The sequence below is a fragment of the Oncorhynchus clarkii genome, unplaced genomic scaffold, assembly GCF_045791955.1.
Source record: "Oncorhynchus clarkii lewisi isolate Uvic-CL-2024 unplaced genomic scaffold, UVic_Ocla_1.0 unplaced_contig_9327_pilon_pilon, whole genome shotgun sequence".
NCBI classification, from domain to species: domain Eukaryota; kingdom Metazoa; phylum Chordata; class Actinopteri; order Salmoniformes; family Salmonidae; genus Oncorhynchus; species Oncorhynchus clarkii.
In genome coordinates this window covers 208,854-230,303 of record NW_027257948.1, presented here as the reverse complement: position 1 = coordinate 230,303, position 21,450 = coordinate 208,854, and the positions used below count along the sequence as shown (strand labels likewise).

The 21,450-nt window shown below is 46.0% G+C and overlaps 1 protein-coding gene across 1 annotated transcript in view; it reads right to left on the bottom strand.

Annotated features, from left to right (window-relative positions):
• The window catches only part of LOC139394167 (mitotic spindle assembly checkpoint protein MAD1-like), a 110,592-nt gene extending 89,502 nt beyond the window's left edge, over positions 1–21,090 (bottom strand). Inside the window, exons 1-11 of the mRNA XM_071142206.1 lie at positions 21,000–21,090; positions 19,601–19,780; positions 18,565–18,705; positions 17,922–18,101; positions 15,922–16,046; positions 15,577–15,658; positions 14,766–14,896; positions 14,236–14,350; positions 13,915–13,976; positions 5,824–5,910; positions 1,834–1,978 (exon numbers count right to left, since the gene is read on the bottom strand). Coding sequence (XP_070998307.1) covers positions 1,834–1,978; positions 5,824–5,910; positions 13,915–13,976; positions 14,236–14,350; positions 14,766–14,896; positions 15,577–15,658; positions 15,922–16,046; positions 17,922–18,101; positions 18,565–18,705; positions 19,601–19,747 — 1,215 coding nt within the window. The 5' untranslated portion in view covers positions 19,748–19,780; positions 21,000–21,090. The remainder of the gene's footprint in view (positions 1–1,833; positions 1,979–5,823; positions 5,911–13,914; positions 13,977–14,235; positions 14,351–14,765; positions 14,897–15,576; positions 15,659–15,921; positions 16,047–17,921; positions 18,102–18,564; positions 18,706–19,600; positions 19,781–20,999) is intronic.
• Between the last annotated feature and the right edge of the window lie 360 nt (positions 21,091–21,450).

Sequence of the window (21,450 nt, the reverse complement as noted above, 5' to 3'; positions counted from 1 at the left end):
CCATCAACACACCCACACCCATCAACACACACACACACCCATCAACACACCCACACCCATCAACACACCCATCAACACACCCATCAACACAGACACACCCATCAACACAGACACACACACCCATCAACACACACACACACACCCATCAACACACACACACACCCATCAACACACACACACACCCATCAACACACACACACACCCATCAACACACACACACCCATCAACACACACACACCCATCAACACACCCACACCCATCAACACATCCATCAACACACACACCCATCAACACACCCATCAACACACCCACACCCATCAACACACACCCCCATACACACACCCACACACCCACACACCCATCAACACACACACACACCCATCAACACACACACACCCATCAACACACACACACCCATCAACACACACACACACCCATCAACACACACACACACCCATCAACACACACACACCCATCAACACACCCACACCCATCAACACATCCATCAACACACACACCCATCAACACACCCACACCCATCAACACACACCCCCATACACACACCCACCCCCATCAACACACCCATCAACACACCCACACCCATCAACACACACCCCCATACACACACCCACCCCCATCAACACACCCACACACCCATCAACACACACACACCCATCAACACACCCACACCCATCAACACACACACACACCCATCAACACCCACACCCATCAACACACACACACACCCATCAACACACACACCCATCAACACAGCCACACCCATCAACACAGCCACACCCATCAACACAGCCACACCCATCAACACCCCCATCAACACACACACCCATCAACACACCCATCAACACACCCATCAACACACACACCCACACCCATCAACACACACACACACCCATCAACACACCCATCAACACCCCCATCAACACACACACACACCCATCAACACACCCATCAACACCCCCATCAACACACAATGGTGTAAAGATGTCCTACTCAGGACGCTTACTGTGACCCCCACCACACGGTTGTGTGTTGCCCAAACTAAACTAAGTGTCTGCCCCGCTGGCTACTGACTGTCTATTAAGACGTAATAAAATGTACTCTGTCTGTCTGTCTATATCTATATATCTTAATAACAAATCACTCAGGTCAACTGATAACACACACACACAGATAACAGTCCCATTTAGCATTTTATTATTTTCATACATTTTTGATTTATTTATATAAACAAAATTGGTTTTGGTCAACTTATCTGTTGTGATAATAGGATTCTACCACGTCAACACACACACACACACACACACACACACACACACACACACACACACACACACACACACACACACACACACACACACACACACACACACACACACACACACACACACACACACACACCCCCTGTCTACTCGGATTAAAGAGCGTGTTGGCTAATATGAAAGAGACGATGATGAGAAACATTAAGCAGCCTAAAGCAGGTTGTGTCTCTTATCCAAGACCTCCACCAACAGTCGCTGTATCACAGAGCCTTCCGTTCCATGTAGACTGTCTGAGCCTCCTTAAAAGGGGGACGTTAGGATACTGGTAGGGGCCCTTAATCTACTTCCCCAGAGTCACATGAACTCCTGGATACCATGTAGATGGTCTCCACAGGCAGTTGCTATCTAGCGAAAATGCTAACTAGCGTTAGCGCAATGATAAAGCCTACTGTAGTTAGCGTCGGCTCGCTAAACCACCTCTTAACTTCCTTCAGAACGGACACAGAGACATAATAGTTTCCACCAGTTGATCTGACACACAAACACACACTACCTTGGTGAGCAGCAGCACTCTCTTCTGTAGTCGTCTGACCAGTGATTCCTGGGTCTCTCTCTTCTTCTGTTCTTCCAGAGATTTAGAACGTAGCGACAACAGCTCCCCCTGGAGGTCAGCCTTAGACCGCTCCACTGACCTACAGCTGGGGGGAGGAGAGAGCTTTAGAATGTAGACAACAGCTCCCCCTGGAGGTCAGCCTTAGACCGCTCCACTGACCTACAGCTGGGGAGGGAGGAGGGGGGGGGGGGGAGCTTTAGAATGTAGACAACAACTCCCCCTGGAGGTCAGCCTTAGACCGTTCCACTGACCTACAGCTGGGGGGGGGAGAGAGAGCTTTAGAATGTAGACAACAGCTCCCCCTGGAGGCCAGCCTGAGACCGCTCCACTGACCTACAGCTGGGGGGGGAGGAGAAGGACAAGGGGGGGAGAGGGGGACTCTAAACCCCCCCTCTTTCTCTTCAGTCCCTCTTAATGGGTGCGTTCCATTAATAATACATTGTCCGTAAGTGTGCACCTGTTCACTGCTTCCCACAAATCTTAAAGCATTGGATTGGGAGGAATGAACAAGAGGACGCTTCCACCATGCTTCACTAAACCTCTTTTCCTTTCAAATCAGTGAAGGGAAGTGAACACAGAGGAAGGAGAAATATCCTCCCTGTTCTCTCTACTTTCCTCAGTGCTTCTCGTTCCGGCTTCCTCCTCCTCCCTCTCCACCCTCCCCCTGCACTCCATCTCTCCTCGTTATCTAGTGCTTCTAAACAGTGTTATATTTCATAATTAGCTCCGTATGGATCAAGAGAGGGTAGCTCGTTAGCTAACGACTAGCACAAACACACACACAGAAACACACACCTCTATGCTGGGGATTAGTGTAGCGGTACTAACGAAGTCAAGATGAGTCTAATAAGCTGGGGAAGGAGGGGGAGAGAAATAAGGAGAGCTGGGGAAGGAGGGGGAGAGAGAGAAGGAGAGCTGGGGAAGGAGGGGGGAGAGAGAAGGAGAGCTGGGGAAGGAGGGGGGGAGAGAGAAGGAGAGCTGGGGAAGGAGGGGGGGAGAAAGAAGGAGAGCTGGGGAAGGAGGGGGAGAGAGAGAAGGAGAGCTGGGGAAGGAGGGGGAGAGAGAGAAGGAGAGCTGGGGAAGGAGGGGGAAGGAGGGGGAGAGAAATAAGGAGAGCTGGGGAAGGAGGGGGAGAGAGAGAAGGAGAGCTGGGGAAGGAGGGGGAGAGAGAGAAGGAGAGCTGGGGAAGGAGGGGGAGAGAAAGAAGGAGAGCTGAAGGAGGAGGAGACACTAACTAAACCTGATACCTATAGTACTATAGCACGCTAACTAAACAGAGCATCTGATACCTATAGTTCTATAGTACGCTAACTAAACAGAGCATCTGATACCTATAGTACTACAGCACGCTAACTAAACAGAGCATCTGATACCTATAGTTCTATAGCACGCTAACTAAACAGAGCATCTGATACCTATAGTACTATAGCACGCTAACTAAACAGAGCATCTGATACCTATAGTACTACAGCACGCTAACTAAACAGAGCATCTGATACCTATAGTACTATAGCACGCTAACTAAACAGAGCATCTGATACCTATAGTACTATAGCACGCTAACTAAACAGAGCATCTGATACCTATAGTTCTACAGCACGCTAACTAAACAGAGCATCTGATACCTATAGTACTATAGTACTATAGCACGCTAACTAAACAGAGCATCTGATACCTATAGTACTATAGCACGCTAACTAAACAGAGCACCTGATACCTATAGTTCTATAGCACGCTAACTAAACAGAGCATCTGATACCCATAGTTCTTCAGCACGCTAACTAAACAGAGCATCTGATACCTATAGCACGCTAACTAAACAGAGCATCTGATACCTATAGCACGCTAACTAAACAGAGCATCTGATACCTATAGCACTATAGCACGCTAACTAAACAGAGCATCTGATACCTATAGCACGCTAACTAAACAGAGCATCTGATACCTATAGTTATATAGCACGCTAACTACACAGAGCACCTGATACCTATAGTTCTACAGCACGCTAACTAAACAGAGCATCTGATACCTATAGTTCTACAGCACGCTAACTAAACAGAGCATCTGATACCTATAGTACTATAGCACGCTAACTAAACAGAGCATCTGATACCTATAGTTATATAGCACGCTAACTACACAGAGCACCTGATACCTATAGTTCTACAGCACGCTAACTAAACAGAGCATCTGATACCTATAGTTCTACAGCACGCTAACTAAACAGAGCATCTGATACCTATAGTACTATAGCACGCTAACTAAACAGAGCATCTGATACCTATAGTTATATAGCACGCTAACTACACAGAGCACCTGATACCTATAGTTCTACAGCACGCTAACTAAACAGAGCACCTGATACCTATAGTACTATAGCACACTAACTAAACAGAGCACCTGATACCTATAGCACGCTAACTAAACAGAGCATCTGATACCTATAGTTCTATAGCACGCTAACTAAACAGAGCATCTGATACCTATAGTTCTATAGCACGCTAACTAAACAGAGCATCTGATACCTATAGTACTATAGCACGCTAACTAAACAGAGCATCTGATACCTATAGTTCTATAGTTCTACAGCACGCTAACTAAACAGAGCATCTGATACCTATAGTTCTATAGCACGCTAACTAAACAGAGCACCTGATACCTATAGTTCTATAGTACTATAGCACGCTAACTAAACAGAGCATCTGATACCTATAGTTCTATAGCACGCTAACTAAACAGAGCATCTGATACCTATAGCACGCTAACTAAACAGAGCACCTGATACCTATAGTTCTATAGCACGCTAACTACACAGAGCATCTGATACCTATAGTTCTATAGCATGCTAACTAAACAGAGCATCTGATACCTATAGTACTGTAGCACGCTAACTAAACAGAGCATCTGATACCTATAGCACGCTAACTAAACAGAGCATCTGATACCTATAGTACTATAGCACGCTAACTAAACAGAGCATCTGATACCTATAGTACTATAGCACGCTAACTAAACAGAGCATCTGATACCTATAGTACTATAGCACGCTAACTAAACAGAGCATCTGATACCTATAGCACGCTAACTAAACAGAGCACCTGATACCTATAGTTCTATAGCACGCTAACTAAACAGAGCATCTGATAAATATAGTTCTATAGTTCTACAGCACGCTAACTAAACAGAGCATCTGATACCTATAGTTCTATAGCACGCTAACTAAACAGAGCATCTGATACCTATAGTTCTATAGCACGCTAACTAAACAGAGCACCTGATACCTATAGTACTATAGCACGCTAACTAAACAGAGCATCTGATACCTATAGCACGCTAACTAAACAGAGCATCTGATACCTTTAGTTCTATAGCACGCTAACTAAACAGAGCACCTGATACCTATAGCACGCTAACTAAACAGAGCATCTGATACCTTTAGTTCTATAGCACGCTAACTAAACAGAGCATCTGATACCTTTAGTTCTATAGCACGCTAACTAAACAGAACAAAAATATAACATAACACGTTAAAGTGAAGGTCCCGTGTCTCATGAGCTGAAATAAATGATCCTTATTTCCCTCATTTTCTATTCAAATATTACATCCCTGTTAGTGCATCCCTGTTAGTGCATCCCTGTTAGTGCATCCCTGTTAGTGCATCCCTGTTAGTGCATCCCTGTTAGTGCATCCCTGTTAGTGCATCCCTGTTAGTGCATCCCTGTTAGTGCATCCCTGTTAGTGCATCCCTGTTAGTGCATCCCTGTTAGTGCATCCCTGTTAGTGCATCCCTGTTAGTGCATCCCTGTTAGTGCATCCCTGTTAGTGCATCCCTGTTAGTGAGCATTTGTCCTTTGCCAAGATAATCAATCCATTCACCTGACAGGTGTGGCATATGAAGAAGCTGATGAAGCATCATGATGTGTGTGTTACCTGCTGGTGAGAGTGTAGTTGTGTTGTTTGACAGCGATCTCTCGTTGTTGGATCTGAATCACCTCTCTGGACAGATCCTCTGGTGTCCTGCAGGGGACACAACACGCAGTTAACACACTGGACAGAGGAGAGAGGAGGACAGAGGAGAGAGGAGGACAGAGGAGGACAGATCCTCTGGTGTCCTATAGGGGACACAACACACAGTTAACACACTGCATGTTTATCCATAGAGCTCAGAGAGACATTAGACATTCTGAAAAACCACGTCAACCTCCTACCCTGCTGAGACAGAGAGCAACCTCCTACCCTGCTGAGACAGAGAGCAGGGGTGGAGGAGAGAGGAGGACAGAGGGAAGAGGAGGGGGAGAGAGGAGGACAGAGGGAAGAGGAGGGGGAGAGAGGAGGACAGAGGGAAGAGGAGGGGGAGAGAGGAGGACAGAGGGAAGAGGAGGGGGAGAGAGGAGGACAGAGGGAAGAGGAGGGGAGAGAGGAGGACAGAGGGAAGAGGAGGGGAGAGAGGAGGACAGAGGGAAGAGGAGGGGAGAGAGGAGGACAGAGGGAAGAGGAGGGGAGAGAGGAGGACATAGGGAAGAGAGAGCAGGGGAGGAGAGAGGAGGACAGAGAGATCAGAGGAGGAGGAGAGAGGGAAGAGAGGAGGAGAGAGGGAAGAGAGAGGAGAGAGGGAAGAGAGGAGGAGAGAGGGAAGAGAGAGGGAAGAGAGGAGGACAGAGGGAAGAGAGGAGGACAGAGGGAAGAGAGGAGGACAGAGGGAAGAGAGATGAGGACTAATTAGTGTGAGGGAGCAGACAGATAGGTAGGTTCTAAAGAGATCACACAGCTTGTCAAAGTGCTCCAGTCTCCAGTCCTAAAGCTTAACTGATGGAGCTCGACTACAGCAGCTCAATTAACCAACCCCGTCGGTCTCCCAAGTAGCACCCTATTCCCTATATAGAACACTACTATAGACCAGAGCCCTATTCCCTATATAGAACACTACCATAGACCAGGGCTCTATTCCCTATATAGAACACTACTATAGACCAGAGCCCTATTCCCTATATAGAACACTACTATAGACCAGAGCCCTATTCCCTATATAGAACACTACTATAGACCAGAGCCCTATTCCCTATATAGAACACTACCATAGACCAGAGCCCTATTCCCTATATAGAACACTACTATAGACCAGAGCCCTATTCCCTATATAGAACACTACTATAGACCAGAGCCCTATTCCCTATATAGAACACTACTATAGACCAGAGCCCTATTCCCTATATAGAACACTACTATAGACCAGAGCCCTATTCCCTATATAGAACACTACTATAGACCAGAGCCCTATTCCCTATATAGAACACTACTATAGACCAGAGCTCTATTCCCTATATAGAACACTATCATAGACCAGGGCTCTATTCCCTATATAGAACACTACCATATACCAGGGCTCTATTCCCTATATAGAACACTACTATAGACCAGAGCCCTATTCCCTATATAGAACACTACTATAGACCAGAGCTCTATTCCCTATATAGAACACTACTATAGACCAGAGCCCTATTCCCTATATAGAACACTACTATAGACCAGAGCCCTATTCCCTATATAGAACACTACTATAGACCAGAGCCCTATTCCCTATACAGAACACTACCATAGACCAGGGCTCTATTCCCTATTTGAACACTACTATAGACCAGAGCCCTATTCCCTATATAGAACACTACTATAGACCAGAGCCCTATTCCCTATATAGAACACTACTATAGACCAGAGCCCTATTCCCTATATAGAACACTACTATAGACCAGAGCCCTATTCCCTATATAGAACACTACTATAGACCAGAGCCCTATTCCCTATATAGAACACTACTATAGACCAGAGCCCTATTCCCTATATAGAACACTACTATAGACCAGAGCCCTATTCCCTATATAGAACACTACTATAGACCAGAGCCCTATTCCCTATATAGAACACTACTATAGACCAGAGCTCTATTCCCTATATAGAACACTACCATAGACCAGGGCTCTATTCCCTATATAGAACACTACCATAGACCAGGGCTCTATTCCCTATATAGAACACTACTATAGACCAGAGCCCTATTCCCTATATAGAACACTACTATAGACCAGAGCTCTATTCCCTATATAGAACACTACTATAGACCAGAGCCCTATTCCCTATATAGAACACTACTATAGACCAGAGCCCTATTCCCTATATAGAACACTACTATAGACCAGAGCCCTATTCCCTATATAGAACACTACTATAGACCAGAGCCCTATTCCCTATATAGAACACTACTATAGACCAGAGCCCTATTCCCTATATAGAACACTACTATAGACCAGAGCCCTATTCCCTATATAGTACACTACTATAGACCAGGGCCCTATTCCCTATATAGAACACTACTATAGACCAGAGCCCTATTCCCTATATAGAACACTACTATAGACCAGAGCCCTATTCCCTATATAGAACACTACTATAGACCAGAGCCCTATTCCCTATATAGAACACTACTATAGACCAGAGCCCTATTCCCTATATAGAACACTACTATAGACCAGAGCCCTATTCCCTATATAGTACACTACTATAGACCAGAGCCCTATTCCCTATATAGAACACTACTTTTGACCAGAGCCCTATTCCCTATATAGAACACTACTTTTGACCAGGGCCCATAGGGAATCGGGTGCCATTTGGGATAACTGCTGAATCTAAACTCTCCGGAAGATTCTATTCTTTCAAGTCCTTAAAAGACTAACTATTAAAACGATTTCCACCAGCTTCCCTTCTCCTCAAATTACAGTCTGGAGCAGTGGTTACTACCCTTTTAAACACCGTGACAGTTTATTACTGGTTACTACCCTGTTAAACACCGTGACAGTTTATTACTGGTTACTACCCTGTTAAACACCGTGACAGTTTATTACTGGTTACTACCCTGTTAAACACCGTGACAGTTTATTACTGGTTACTACCCTGTTAAACACCGTGACAGTTTATTACTGGTTACTACCCTGTTAAACACCGTGACAGTTTATTACTGGTTACTACCCTGTTAAACACCGTGACAGTTTATTACTGGTTACTACCCTGTTAAACACCGTGACAGTTTATTACTGGTTACTACCCTGTGTATTAGTGGTTACTACCCTGTTAAACACTGTGACAGTTAATTACTGGTTACTACCCTGTTAAACACTGTGACAGTTTATTACTGGTTACTACCCTGTTAAACACCGTGACAGTTTATTACTGGTTACTACCCTGTTAAACACTGTGACAGTTTATTACTGGTTACTACCCTGTTAAACACCGTGACAGTTTATTACTGGTTACTACCCTGTTAAACACCGTGACAGTTTATTACTGGTTACTACCCTGTTAAACACCGTGACAGTTTATTACTGGTTACTACCCTGTTAAACACCGTGACAGTTAATTACTGGTTACTACCCTGTTAAACACCGTGACAGTTTATTACTGGTTACTACCCTGTTAAACACCGTGACAGTTAATTACTGGTTACTACCCTGTTAAACACTGTGACAGTTTATTACTGGTTACTACCCTGTTAAACACTGTGACAGTTTATTACTGGTTACTACCCTGTTAAACACTGTGACAGTTTATTACTGGTTACTACCCTGTTAAACACCGTGACAGTTTATTACTGGTTACTACCCTGTTAAACACTGTGACAGTTTATTACTGGTTACTACCCTGTTAAACACTGTGACAGTTTTAACTGAACAGACATTTATAAACGCAGCATGTAAAGTGTTGCTCCCGTGTTTCATGAGCTGAACTAAAACATCACAGGAAATGTTCCATACGCACAAAACAAACAAAGCTGATTTCTCTCAAATGGTATAATAATCCTTCCACCTGACAGGTGTGGCATATCAAGAAGCTGATTAAACAGCAGGATCATTACACAGGTGCACCTTGTGCTGGGGGGACAATAATAAAACGGCCACTAAAATGTGCAGTCGTGTCAAACACAACGCCACAGGCGTCTCAAGTTGAGGGAGCGTGCAATTCGCACGTTGACTACAGGAATGTCAACTAGAGCGGTTGCCAGAGAATTGAATGTTCATTTCTCTACCATAAACCACCTCCAATGTCATTTTAGAGAATTTTTTACATCCAACCAGCCTCATAACCGCAGACCATACGTATGACGCTGTGTGGGCGAGCGGTTTGCTGATGTCAACGCTGTGAACAGAGGGCCCAATGCTGGCGGGTTGGGGTTATGGTATAGGCAGGCATAAGCTACGGACAATGAAAACAATGGCAATTTGAACGCACGAAAATACCCGATCGAGATCCTGATGCCCATTGTGAGGCATCTTTTGACCAACGGGTGCATATCTGGTCTAATGAATTTATTTTAATTGACTGATGAATTGTAACTCAATAAAATCAATGAAATGATTGCATGTTGGGTTTATATTTTTGTTCAGTATATTTACTAGTGATGATCTCATCTGATCCAAACTGCAAAAAAAATAGATATTTTCTGTGACAAACATTAAAATAGGGTTTATTAACCTAATTCATGATGATTAATGTGTGTACCCCTTTAAGAGCATCCCATATGTGTGATGTCATAGTTTTGATGTCTTCACTATCATACAATGTAGTAAATAGTAATGAGTAGGTGTGTCCAAACTTTTGACTGGTATTGAATACATACATACAAAAGTATGTGGACACCCCTTCAAATTAGTGGATTCGGATATTTCAGTCACACCCGTTGCTGACAAGTGTATGAAATCGAGCAGACAGCCATGCAATCTCCATAGACAAACAGTAGAATGGCCTTACTGAAGAGCTCGGTGACGTTCAACGTGGCACCGTCATAAGATGCCACCGTTCCAAGAAGTCAGTTGGTCTTATTTTAGCCCAGCTAGGGCTGCCCCGCCGCTAGAGCTGCCCCTCCGCTAGAGCTGCCCCTCCGCTAGAGCTGCCCCTAGAGCTGCCCCGCCGCTAGAGCCGCCCCGCCGCTAGAGCCGCCCCGCCGCTAGAGCCGCCCCGCCGCTAGAGCCGCCCCGCCGCTAGAGCCGCCCCGCCGCTAGAGCCGCCCCGCCCCTAGAGCCGCCCCGCCGCTAGAGCCACCCCGCCGCTAGAGCCGCCCCGCCGCTAGAGCCGCCCCGCCGCTAGAGCCGCCCCGCCGCTAGAGCCGCCCCGCCCCTAGAGCCGCCCCGCCCCTAGAGCCGCCCCGCCCCTAGAGCCGCCCCGCCCCTAGAGCCGCCCCGCCCCTAGAGCCGCCCCGCCCCTAGAGCCGCCCCGCCCCTAGAGCTGCCCCGCCCCTAGAGCTGCCCCGCCCCTAGAGCTGCCCCGCCCATAGAGCTGCCCCGCCCATAGAGCTGCCCCGCCCATAGAGCTGCCCCGCCCATAGAGCTGCCCCGCCTCTAGAGCTGCCCCGCCGCTAGAGCTGCCCCGCCGCTAGAGCTGCCCCGCCCCTAGAGCTGCCCCACCGCTAGAGCTGCCCGTAGAGCTTCCCCGCCTCTAGAGCCGCCCCGCCCCTAGAGCTGCCCCGCCGCTAGAGCCGCCCCGCCGCTAGAGCCGCCCCGCCGCTAGAGCCGCCCCGCCGCTAGAGCCGCCCCGCCGCTAGAGCCGCCCCACCGCTAGAGCTGCCGCTAGAGCTGCCCCGCCGCTAGAGCTGCCCCTAGAGCTGCCCCGCCGCTAGAGCTGCCACGCCGCTAGAGCTGCCCTGGGTAACTGTAAGTGCTTTTATTGTGAAGAGTAAACGTCTCAGATGTGAGAGTATCATATGGGAGGGGGGGGGGGGGGGGGGGTAATGCTATGTGAGAGTATTGTATGGGAGAGGGGGGAGGGGGGTAATGCTATGTGAGAGTATCGTATGGGAGGGGGGGTAATGCTATGTGAGAGTATCGTATGGGGGAGAGGGGGGGGGGGGTAATGCTATGTGAGAGTATCATATGGGAGAGAGGGGGGGGGTAATGCTATGTGAGAGTATCGTATGGGAGGGGGGGTAATGCTATGTGAGAGTATCGTATGGGAGGGGGGGTAATGCTATGTGAGAGTATCGTATGGGGGAGAGGGGGGGGGGGGTAATGCTATGTGAGAGTATCATATGGGAGAGAGGGGGGGGGGTAATGCTATGTGAGAGTATCGTATGGGGGAGGGGGGGTAATGCTATGTGAGAGTATCGTATGGGGAGGGGGGGTAATGCTATGTGAGAGTATCGTATGGGGGAGGGGGCATAATGTTATGTGAGAGTATCATATGGGAGAGAGGGGGGGGGGTAATGCTATGTGAGAGTATCGTATGGGAGAGAGGGGGGTAATGCTATGTGAGAGTATCGTGTGGGAGAGAGGGGGGGTAATGCTATGTGAGAGTATCATATGGGAGAGAGGGGAGGTAATGCTATGTGAGAGTATCGTGTGGGAGAGGGGGGGGATAATGCTATGTGAGAGTATCGTATGGGAGAGAGGGGGGGTAATGCTATGTGAGAGTATAGTATGGGAGAGAGGGGGGGGTAATGCTATGTGAGAGTATTGTGTGGGGGAGGGGGTAATGCTATGTGAGAGTATCGTGTGGGGGAGGGGTTAATGCTATGTGAGAGTATCGTGGGGGGGGGGTAATGCTATGTGAGAGTATCGTGTGGGGGGGTAATGCTATGTGAGAGTATCGTATGGAAGAGGGGGGTAATGCCATGTGAGAGTATCGTATGGGAGAGGGGGGTAATGCCATGTGAGAGTATAGTATGGGAGAGAGGGGGGGTAATGCTATGTGAGAGTATCGTGTGGGGGAGGGGGTAATGCTATGTGAGAGTATCGTATGGGAGAGAGGGGGGGTAATGCCATGTGAGAGTATCGTATGGGAGAGAGGGGGGGTAATGCCATGTGAGAGTTTCGTATGGGAGAGGGGGGGGGTAATGCCATGTGAGAGTTTCGTATGGGAGAGGGGGGTAATGCCATGTGAGAGTATAGTATGGGAGAGAGGGGTAATGCCATGTGAGAGTATCGTATGGGAGAGAGAACGTGCACCATTTAACATTCAATTCACACAGTTTATTAGGTACAGCCATGTTTCTGAGACACTTGATCCGGTGCACCAGGCACTGACGACCAAACCGTGCTCAACGTCTCTCAGGTCACTCGTTTTCCCATCCTAACGTTCAATCAAACAGTAACTGAATGCCTCGATGCCTGTCTGCCTGCTTTCTATAGACTGCTTTCTATAGACTCCCTGTCTGTAGGAGCCATCTATTTTGGTGAACAAGGTGATGTACCTAATAATCTGGCTACTCAGTGTACAACAAACACTGGGGTAGTCATGAGAGAAAAATATAGTGTGTGTTAGATGCAGTGCAGTGTTTGTAATGTGTCTGATGGGCTTCGCTGCTCATATGGAAACATGCAATCATTCTGTCATTACGGGCTTTCAGCCCAGAACACACACACACACACACACACACACAGACAGCAGGCATAAAGCAAACAAATAAAACATCACTCTCTTCACAGAGAGAGGCGCCAGTATTTTTCATGACTCAAGAGCTCCACCCAGTGGTGAAATATTATACTAGAGACATTCCACCTAGTGGTGAAATATTATACTACAGACAGAGACATTCCACCCAGTGGTGAAATATTATACTAGAGACATTCCACCCAGTGGTGAAATATTATACTAGAGACATTCCACCCAGTGGTGAAATATTATACTAGAGACATTCCACCCAGTGGTGAAATATTATACTAGAGACAGAGACATTCCACCCAGTGGTGAAATATTATACTAGAGACATTCCACCTAGTGGTGAAATATTATACTAGAGACAGAGACATTCCACCCAGTGGTGAAATATTATACTAGAGACAGAGACATTCCACCTAGTGGTGAAATATTATACTAGAGACAGAGACATTCCACCTAGTGGTGAAATATTATACTAGAGACATTCCACCCAGTGGTGAAATATTATACTAGAGACATTCCACCTAGTGGTGAAATATTATACTAGAGACATTCCACCCAGTGGTGAAATATTATACTAGAGACAGAGACATTCCAGCTGACCGTATGTTGAGTCCAGTAGACTGTCCCAGGTTCTCCCAGGCCTGCAGTTTCTGAGACAGTTTCTGAAGGAGGAGAGGAAGGAACAAGATGACACACCACCAGGGTGTCGGGATTCAAGGTTTCACATTTACAAATTCAACTACTATGCAGATTGTTTCCAACCCTGAGATTTGTTTATTTTTCGCTAATTAAAATAAAAAATGTTAAGTTTCCTTTTCAGTTGTGTATCAGAACAACCATTAGTTAGAACAGACAGCACACTGCAAATGTTTCTCCTCCAGCCCGGTTTCACATTTAAAAAACACAAAACAGGTCACACACCTCCTTCTCCAGCTCCACGTTCACCATCTCCTCTTTCATCTTCTCCATCCGTTCTACCTTACGTCTCAAACCCTCCGTTTCCTCCTTCAGCAGGATCACGTTCTCCCTCGTCTCCCTGGGATACGGAATGAGGGGAGACAGTGAGAGAGAGGTTTAAGAGACATTAATGATAGTTGTCTTCTTTTACAACCTACAAATAACCTCTTGGCTGTCCTGCTCCATGTGTTCTAGTAGTGTTACCTGAGGTAAACATTCTCCTCTCTTAGCGGTCCTGCTCCATGTGTTCTAGTGGTGTTACCTGAGGTAAACATTCTCCTCTCTTAGCGGTCCTGCTCCATGTGTTCTAGTAGTGTTACCTGAGGTAAACATTCTCCTCTCTTAGCGGTCCTGCTCCATGTGTTCTAGTAGTGTTACCTGAGGTAAACATTCTCCTCTCTTAGCGGTCCTGCTCCATGTGTTCTAGTAGTGTTACCTGAGGTAAACATTCTCCTCTCTTAGCTGTCCTGCTCCATGTGTTCTAGTGGTGTTACCTGAGGTAAACATTCTCCTCTCTTAGCTGTCGGAGCTCCTTGTCCATATCTGGGACCCTAGCGACCTCTGACCTCATGTTCTTCACTATGACAACATCCTGTTCCTGCAGAGCCAACTTCCTCTCCAACTCCTGGGGGGGAGACACACACACACACACACCTTTGAGTGGTATTCTCCGCTCATGAAAGAGAGATTTAATGACAATCTGAAAGGTGAACATCGCGTGGAGTTTGAGGTTGTGTGTTAGACTGAAGAGTTAAAAGCATCTCTTCATTTGATGGCAGGTCATTTAAACCCAGAAACAATAAATGGTGATTACATTGAGAGTTTATAAAGCCTACAGAGGACAGAGTCTAGTCCCAATCTCAACCCCAGTCCTAATCCTACCCTAGCTCCAACTCTAGTCCCAATCTCAACCCCAGTCCTAACCTAGCTCCCCAACTCTAGTCCCAATCTCAACCCCAGTCCTAATCCTAACCTAGCTCCCCAACTCTAGTCCCAATCTCAACCCCAGTCCTAATCCTAACCTAGTTCCAACTCTAGTCCCAATCTCAACCCCAGTCCTAATCCTAACCTAGCTCCCCAACTCTAGTCCCAATCTCAACCCCAGTCCTAATTTGAATTCAGGTACAATCAGTCTCAATCTTCATACATCAGTCAACCCTAGTCCCAACCTCCTAGTTGTCTAAACCTAGTCCCAACCTCCTAGTTCTCTAAACCTAGTCCCAATCTGAACTGTATTAATACCAATCTTTATCTAGACATCATTCATTTTAGTCCTACTTTGAACAACAATAATCCTAGCCTCACCTTAATCTTGAGTTCGTGGTCAGAGCAAGTGGATGATGCTAACTGGAGGGCCTGGCACCGCTGAGACACTTCCTGGTACTTCCTGTAAAGAGGACCAGTCAGGGGGGAGGAAATCGAGGCAGGACCAATCAGAGGGAAGGGAAACCAGGAAATACCAATCAGAAGAAAGGAAATCCAGGCAGGACCAATCAGAAGAAACAAAATCCAGACAGGACCAATCAGAAGAAAGGAAATCCAGGCAGGACCAATCAGAAGAAAGGAATTCCAGACAGGACCAATCAGAAGAAAGGAAATCCAGGCAGGACCAATCAGAAGAAAGGAAATCCAGGAAGTAGTGTGTGTTACCTGTGTTGTAGCTCCACTTGTTCCTGTAGTCCCTGGTTCTCCAGTGTCTGGTTAGAGATGGTGTTGTCCCGCGTCTGGACCTGCTGCTTCAGGTCCCGGATCTCATCCTTTAAACCGCTCACAGTCTGCAGGGACAAATAACACATAGTGAAGTCATCAACCTCATCCTCATCCTTTAAACCGCTCACCGTCTACAGGGACCAATAACACATAGTGTAGTCATCAATCTCATCCTCAACCTCATCCTATAAACCGCTCACCGTCTACAGGGACCAATAACACAGTGTAGTCATCCATCTCATCCTCAATCTCATCCTTTAAACCGCTCGCCTTCTACAGCTGCCTCCTGCGGGGACGCGGGTTGGGATTTAAAATATATATATATATATATATAAATAGGACAACTAATGAGTTACTCCACAGAAAAGTAGCAATTTGACGATGTGAGTGGAGACTAGAGGTCGACTGGTTAATTAGGGACGATTTCTAGTTTTCATAACAATCGCGTACCAGGTGGTCAGCCTGCCACTCAGGCTCCTTGTGTAGTGTAATGTAATGTAATGTAATGCAATGCATTACATTACATTACATTACATTACATTACATTGCATTGCATTGCATTACATGAGGAGCCTGAGTGGCAGGCTGACCACCTGGTACGCGAGTGCAGCAAGGAGCCAAGGTAAGTTGCTAGCTAGCATTAAACTTATCACATAAAAAAACAATCAATCTTCACATCATCACTAGTTAACTACACATGGTTGATGATATTACCAGGTTAACTAGCTTGTCCTGTGTTGCCTGTTAATTTATCATCGAGTCACAGCCTACCTCGCCAAACGGGGGATGATTTAACAAGAACACAATCGTTGCACGAATGTACCTAACCATGAACATCAATGCCTTTCTTAAAATCAATACACAAGTATATATTTTTAAACCTGCATATTTAGCTAAAAGAAATCCAGGTTAGCAGGCAAAATTAAACTAGGGAAATTGTGTCACTTCTCTTGCGTTCATTGCACACAGAGTCAGGATATATGGAACAGTTTGGGCCGCCTGGCTCGTTGCCAACTAATTTGTCAGAATTGTACATAATTATGACATAACATTGAAGGTTGTGCAATGTAACAGGAATATTTAGACGTAGGGATGCCACCCCTTAGATAAAATACAGAACGGTTCCGTATTTCACTGAAAGAATAAACGCTTTGTTTTCGAAATGATAGTTTCCGGATTTGTTAATGACCAAAGGCTCGTATTTCTGTGTTTATTATATTATAATTAAATCTATGATTTGATATTTGAAAGAGCAGTCTGACTGAGCGGTGGTAGGCAGCAGCAGGCTCGTAGGCATTCATTCAAACTGCACTGCATTTGCCAGCAGCTCTTAGCAATGCTTGAAGCACAGCGCTGTTTATGACTTCAAGCCTATCAACTCCTGAGATTAGGCTGGCAATACTAAAGTGCCTATTAGAACATCCAATAGTCAAAGGTATATGAAATACAAATGGTAGAGAGAGAAATAGTTGACATGTCGTAATTCCTAGAATAACTACAACCTAAAACTTCTTAACTGGGAATTTTGAAGAACTGGGAACTGGGAATAATGAAGAACTGGGAATATTGAACCACCAGCTTTCATATGTTCTCATGTTCTGAGCAAGGAACTTAAACGTTAGCTTTCTTACATGGCACATATTGCACTTTTACTTTCTTCTCCAACACTTTGCATTATTTAAACCAAATTGAACATGTTTCATTATTTATTTGAGACTAAATAGAGTTGATTTATGTATTATATAAAGTTAAAAATAAAAGTGTTCATTCAGTATTGTTGTAATTGTCATTATTAAATATATAAAAATCGGCATTGTCTTTTTTTGATCCTCCAATAAAACTTTATCAGCGTTGAAAAATCCTCATCAGTCGACCCCTAGTGGAGACATAAAGTTGTGGAGTGATCTGATGGTATAATCTCATCTCTGTTACAGGTGTACCTGGTTAGAGGTGTTGAGCCATCCGTCCCTCTCCTCCACCCTTCTGTTGAGAGACTCTAGGGTCCGATGTAGAGCACGGTTTGCCTCTGCCTTTTCCGATAGGCTCTGGCTAGACTCCGCCTCCCTCTCTTCCAGGCGTCTGATTCGTCCCAGCAGGTCCTGGTTTCGGTCCACCTCACGCTGGAACAATTAGAACGTGGGCCATAGAAGTCAGAACACAGAATTTAGAACACAGAACACAGAATATGAATACACAGAATACTCCAGGTGTGTGTGTGTGTGTTACCTCCAGGTGTGTGTGTGTGTGTTACCTCCAGGTGTATTTTTGTGTGTGTGTGTTACCTCCAGGTGTATGTGTAGGTGTGTGTGTTACCTCCAGGTGTATTTGTAGGTGTGTGTGTGTTACCTCCAGGTGTGTGTGTGTGTGTGTGTGTTACCTCCAGGTGTGTGTGTGTTACCTCCAGGTGTGTGTGTGTGTGTGTGTGACCTCCAGGTGTATGTGTATGTGTGTGTGTTACCTCCAGGTGTGTGTGTGTGTGTGTGTGTTACCTCCAGGTGTGTGTGTGTTACCTCCAGGTGTATGTGTGTGTATTACCTCCAGGTGTATGTGTGTGTTACCTCCAGGTGTGTGTGTGTTACATACCTCAAAGTCCCTAGCGCTCAGCGTAGCGTTCTTCTCCAGTTCGATGCGTGCTCTCTTGTGACTGATCTCCATCTGTCTCTTCTCCTGGTCCATCTGGATCAGCTGGGTCTTAGACTGAACCTTCTCTGCTGCCTCCAGCAACTACACACAGAGACACACGGGTCACTTCCTGTGTCTTACATACACAGGTTTCAGACTGTACCTTCTCTGCTGCCTCCAGCAACTACACACAGAGACACACGGGTCACTTCCTGTGTCTTACATACACAGGTTTCAGACTGAACCTTCTCTGCTGCCTCCAGCAACTACACACAGAGACACACGGGTCACTTCCTGTGTCTTACATACACAGGTTTCAGACTGTACCTTCTCTGCTGCCTCCAGCAACTACACACAGAGACACACGGGTCACTTCCTGTGTCTTACATACACAGGTTTCAGACTGAACCTTCTCTGCTGCCTCCAGCAACTACACACAGAGACACACGGGTCACTTCCTGTGTCTTACATACACAGGTTTCAGACTGAACCTTCTCTGCTGCCTCCAGCAACTACACACAGAGACACACGGGTCACTTCCTGTGTCTTACATACACAGGTTTCAGACTGAACCTTCTCTGCTGCCTCCAGCAACTACACACAGAGACACACAGGTCACTTCCTGTGTCTTACATACACAGGTTTCAGACTGAACCTTCTCTGCTGCCTCCAGCAACTACACACAGAGACACACAGGTCACTTCCTGTGTCTTACATACACAGGTTTCAGACTGTACCTTCTCTCTGCAGTCTCTGGTCATTCACAACAACACAATGTGTCGGTCTCAGTCCCACCACCTCTGTCCTCTAAATACTGGTTCTGTAGGATGTGGTTCTGTGTGCGTCTGTCCTACTCCACCCACCTGTAATCTCTGCAGGTACTGGTTCTGTAGGACGTGGTTCTGTGTGTGTCTGTCCTACTCCACCCACCTGTAATCTCTGCAGGTACTGGTTCTGTAGGATGTGGTTCTGTGTGTGTCTGTCCTACTCCACCCACCTGTAATCTCTGCAGGTACTGGTTCTGTAGGACGTGGCTCTGCACCGGGGCGGGTTCTCCCTGGTTCCGAGACGTGTCCGGAAGAGAGATGAAACTCTTAAAGGACTTCAGAGTGGAGAACACCGTCGTGTCATCCTCAATGTCCATGGTGGTCAACTGTTTACAAGGTTGCTGTAGCTTCTATAAGAGAGAGAGAGACCAACATTTACAGGAGCTACGATGTCCATGGTCAACTGTTTACAAGGTTGCTGTAGCTTCTATAAGAGAGAGAGAGACCAACATTTACAGGAGCTACGATGTCCATGGTCAACTGTTTACAAGGTTGCTGTAGCTTCTATAAGAGAGAGAGAGAGACCAACATTTACAGGAGCTACGATGTCCATGGTCAACTGTTTACAAGGTTGCTGTAGCTTCTATAAGAGAGAGAGAGAGACCAACATTTACAGGAGCTACGATGTCCATGGTCAACTGTTTACAAGGTTGCTGTAGCTTCTATAAGAGAGAGAGAGAGACCAACATTTACAGGAGCTACATACAAAGTCCATGGTCAAGTGTTTATTTACAAGCTTACTGCACTAGAACAGAGAGAGGGTAACTAGCTGGCAGTAGCTAGTAGCACATATTCCTATGTGACATAGGGGGCTATGTCCATGGTCAACGAGCATTTTGGGGCGACTATCTCTGGTGGGCAAGAGTGGCGCAGCAGTTTAAGACACTGCATCTCAGTGCTACAGGTGTCACTACACTACCCGGCCGTGACTGGGAGTCCCATAGGGCAGCGCACAATTGGCCCAACGTCTTCCGGGTTAGAGTTTAGTTAAATAAAGGTTAAAGAAATAAAAAGCTACCTTATACGTTGATCCATTCGCATGCGTCGGATGCACAACTCGTACTGCTGATCCGACGCATGCGCCTGGAGCAAAGCTAGTCTGGGGTTAAATAAAAAGAAAATTGTCCGAAAGTCGCAACATGATGTTTGAAATGAGCATACAAAAGAAAAGTTGACTTTAGTGACTTTGCACAATTGGAAAGATGAAGGGTCAAGCAGCATGTAACGCCATGGACCAGAGCTACTAACGTGAACTAGTAACGTTAACCAACTAGCCATGCTAACCTGCTACCAGGGATGCCTAATAACTATGGATTACTCGGTTATTTTAAGGATGGACGAGTCACACGTTGTAGTTGATGAACATAAATAATGTGATCACAACATCTCTAAGATAGTTAACGTTGGTTACCTAGACGTCTCGAATCCCCTAGTTAGCTAACGTTAGCTAGCAAGCTCAATCGGCAAATTGTCATCACATGTTGATCGGATAGACGTCGGCAAATAATCTGACTATTAAATCATATGGACACGTTATGGAATTTATTATACAGCTTGATCAGATCTTACCTTGGAACTTGACGTTTAAAAAGTTGACTAGTTAGGTAGTTATAGATAGTAACAACAGCTAGCTAGCATAACTTCGAACTCCCTCCTTTCCTAGAACAAGATCTGTGCTGTTATCGCGAGATTACCTGCTGCGTTCTAAAGAGAGTCAAGGCTGCGCTCGATGCGCATATCGAGCAATTCACTAAATACTTCCTAGTAAGATCATCTTATATCTTTATACCATTTGGTTTGGAAGTGATTTTTATGTAAACTAATCCGTGAAGCGGCTTGAATATATATTTTTTGCAGTTTAGCAGGGTTCCACTGAAACTTATTCTATAGTATTCTTATCTTCTTTGGAATTGGGTTGGCGGATCTTGTAGTGATGGGCATTCCGGCTCTTTTCAGTGAGCTGGCTATGTTGGCTCCTAAACGGCTCTTTAAAAAAAAAGGTTTTGTATTTTTTCAAGTC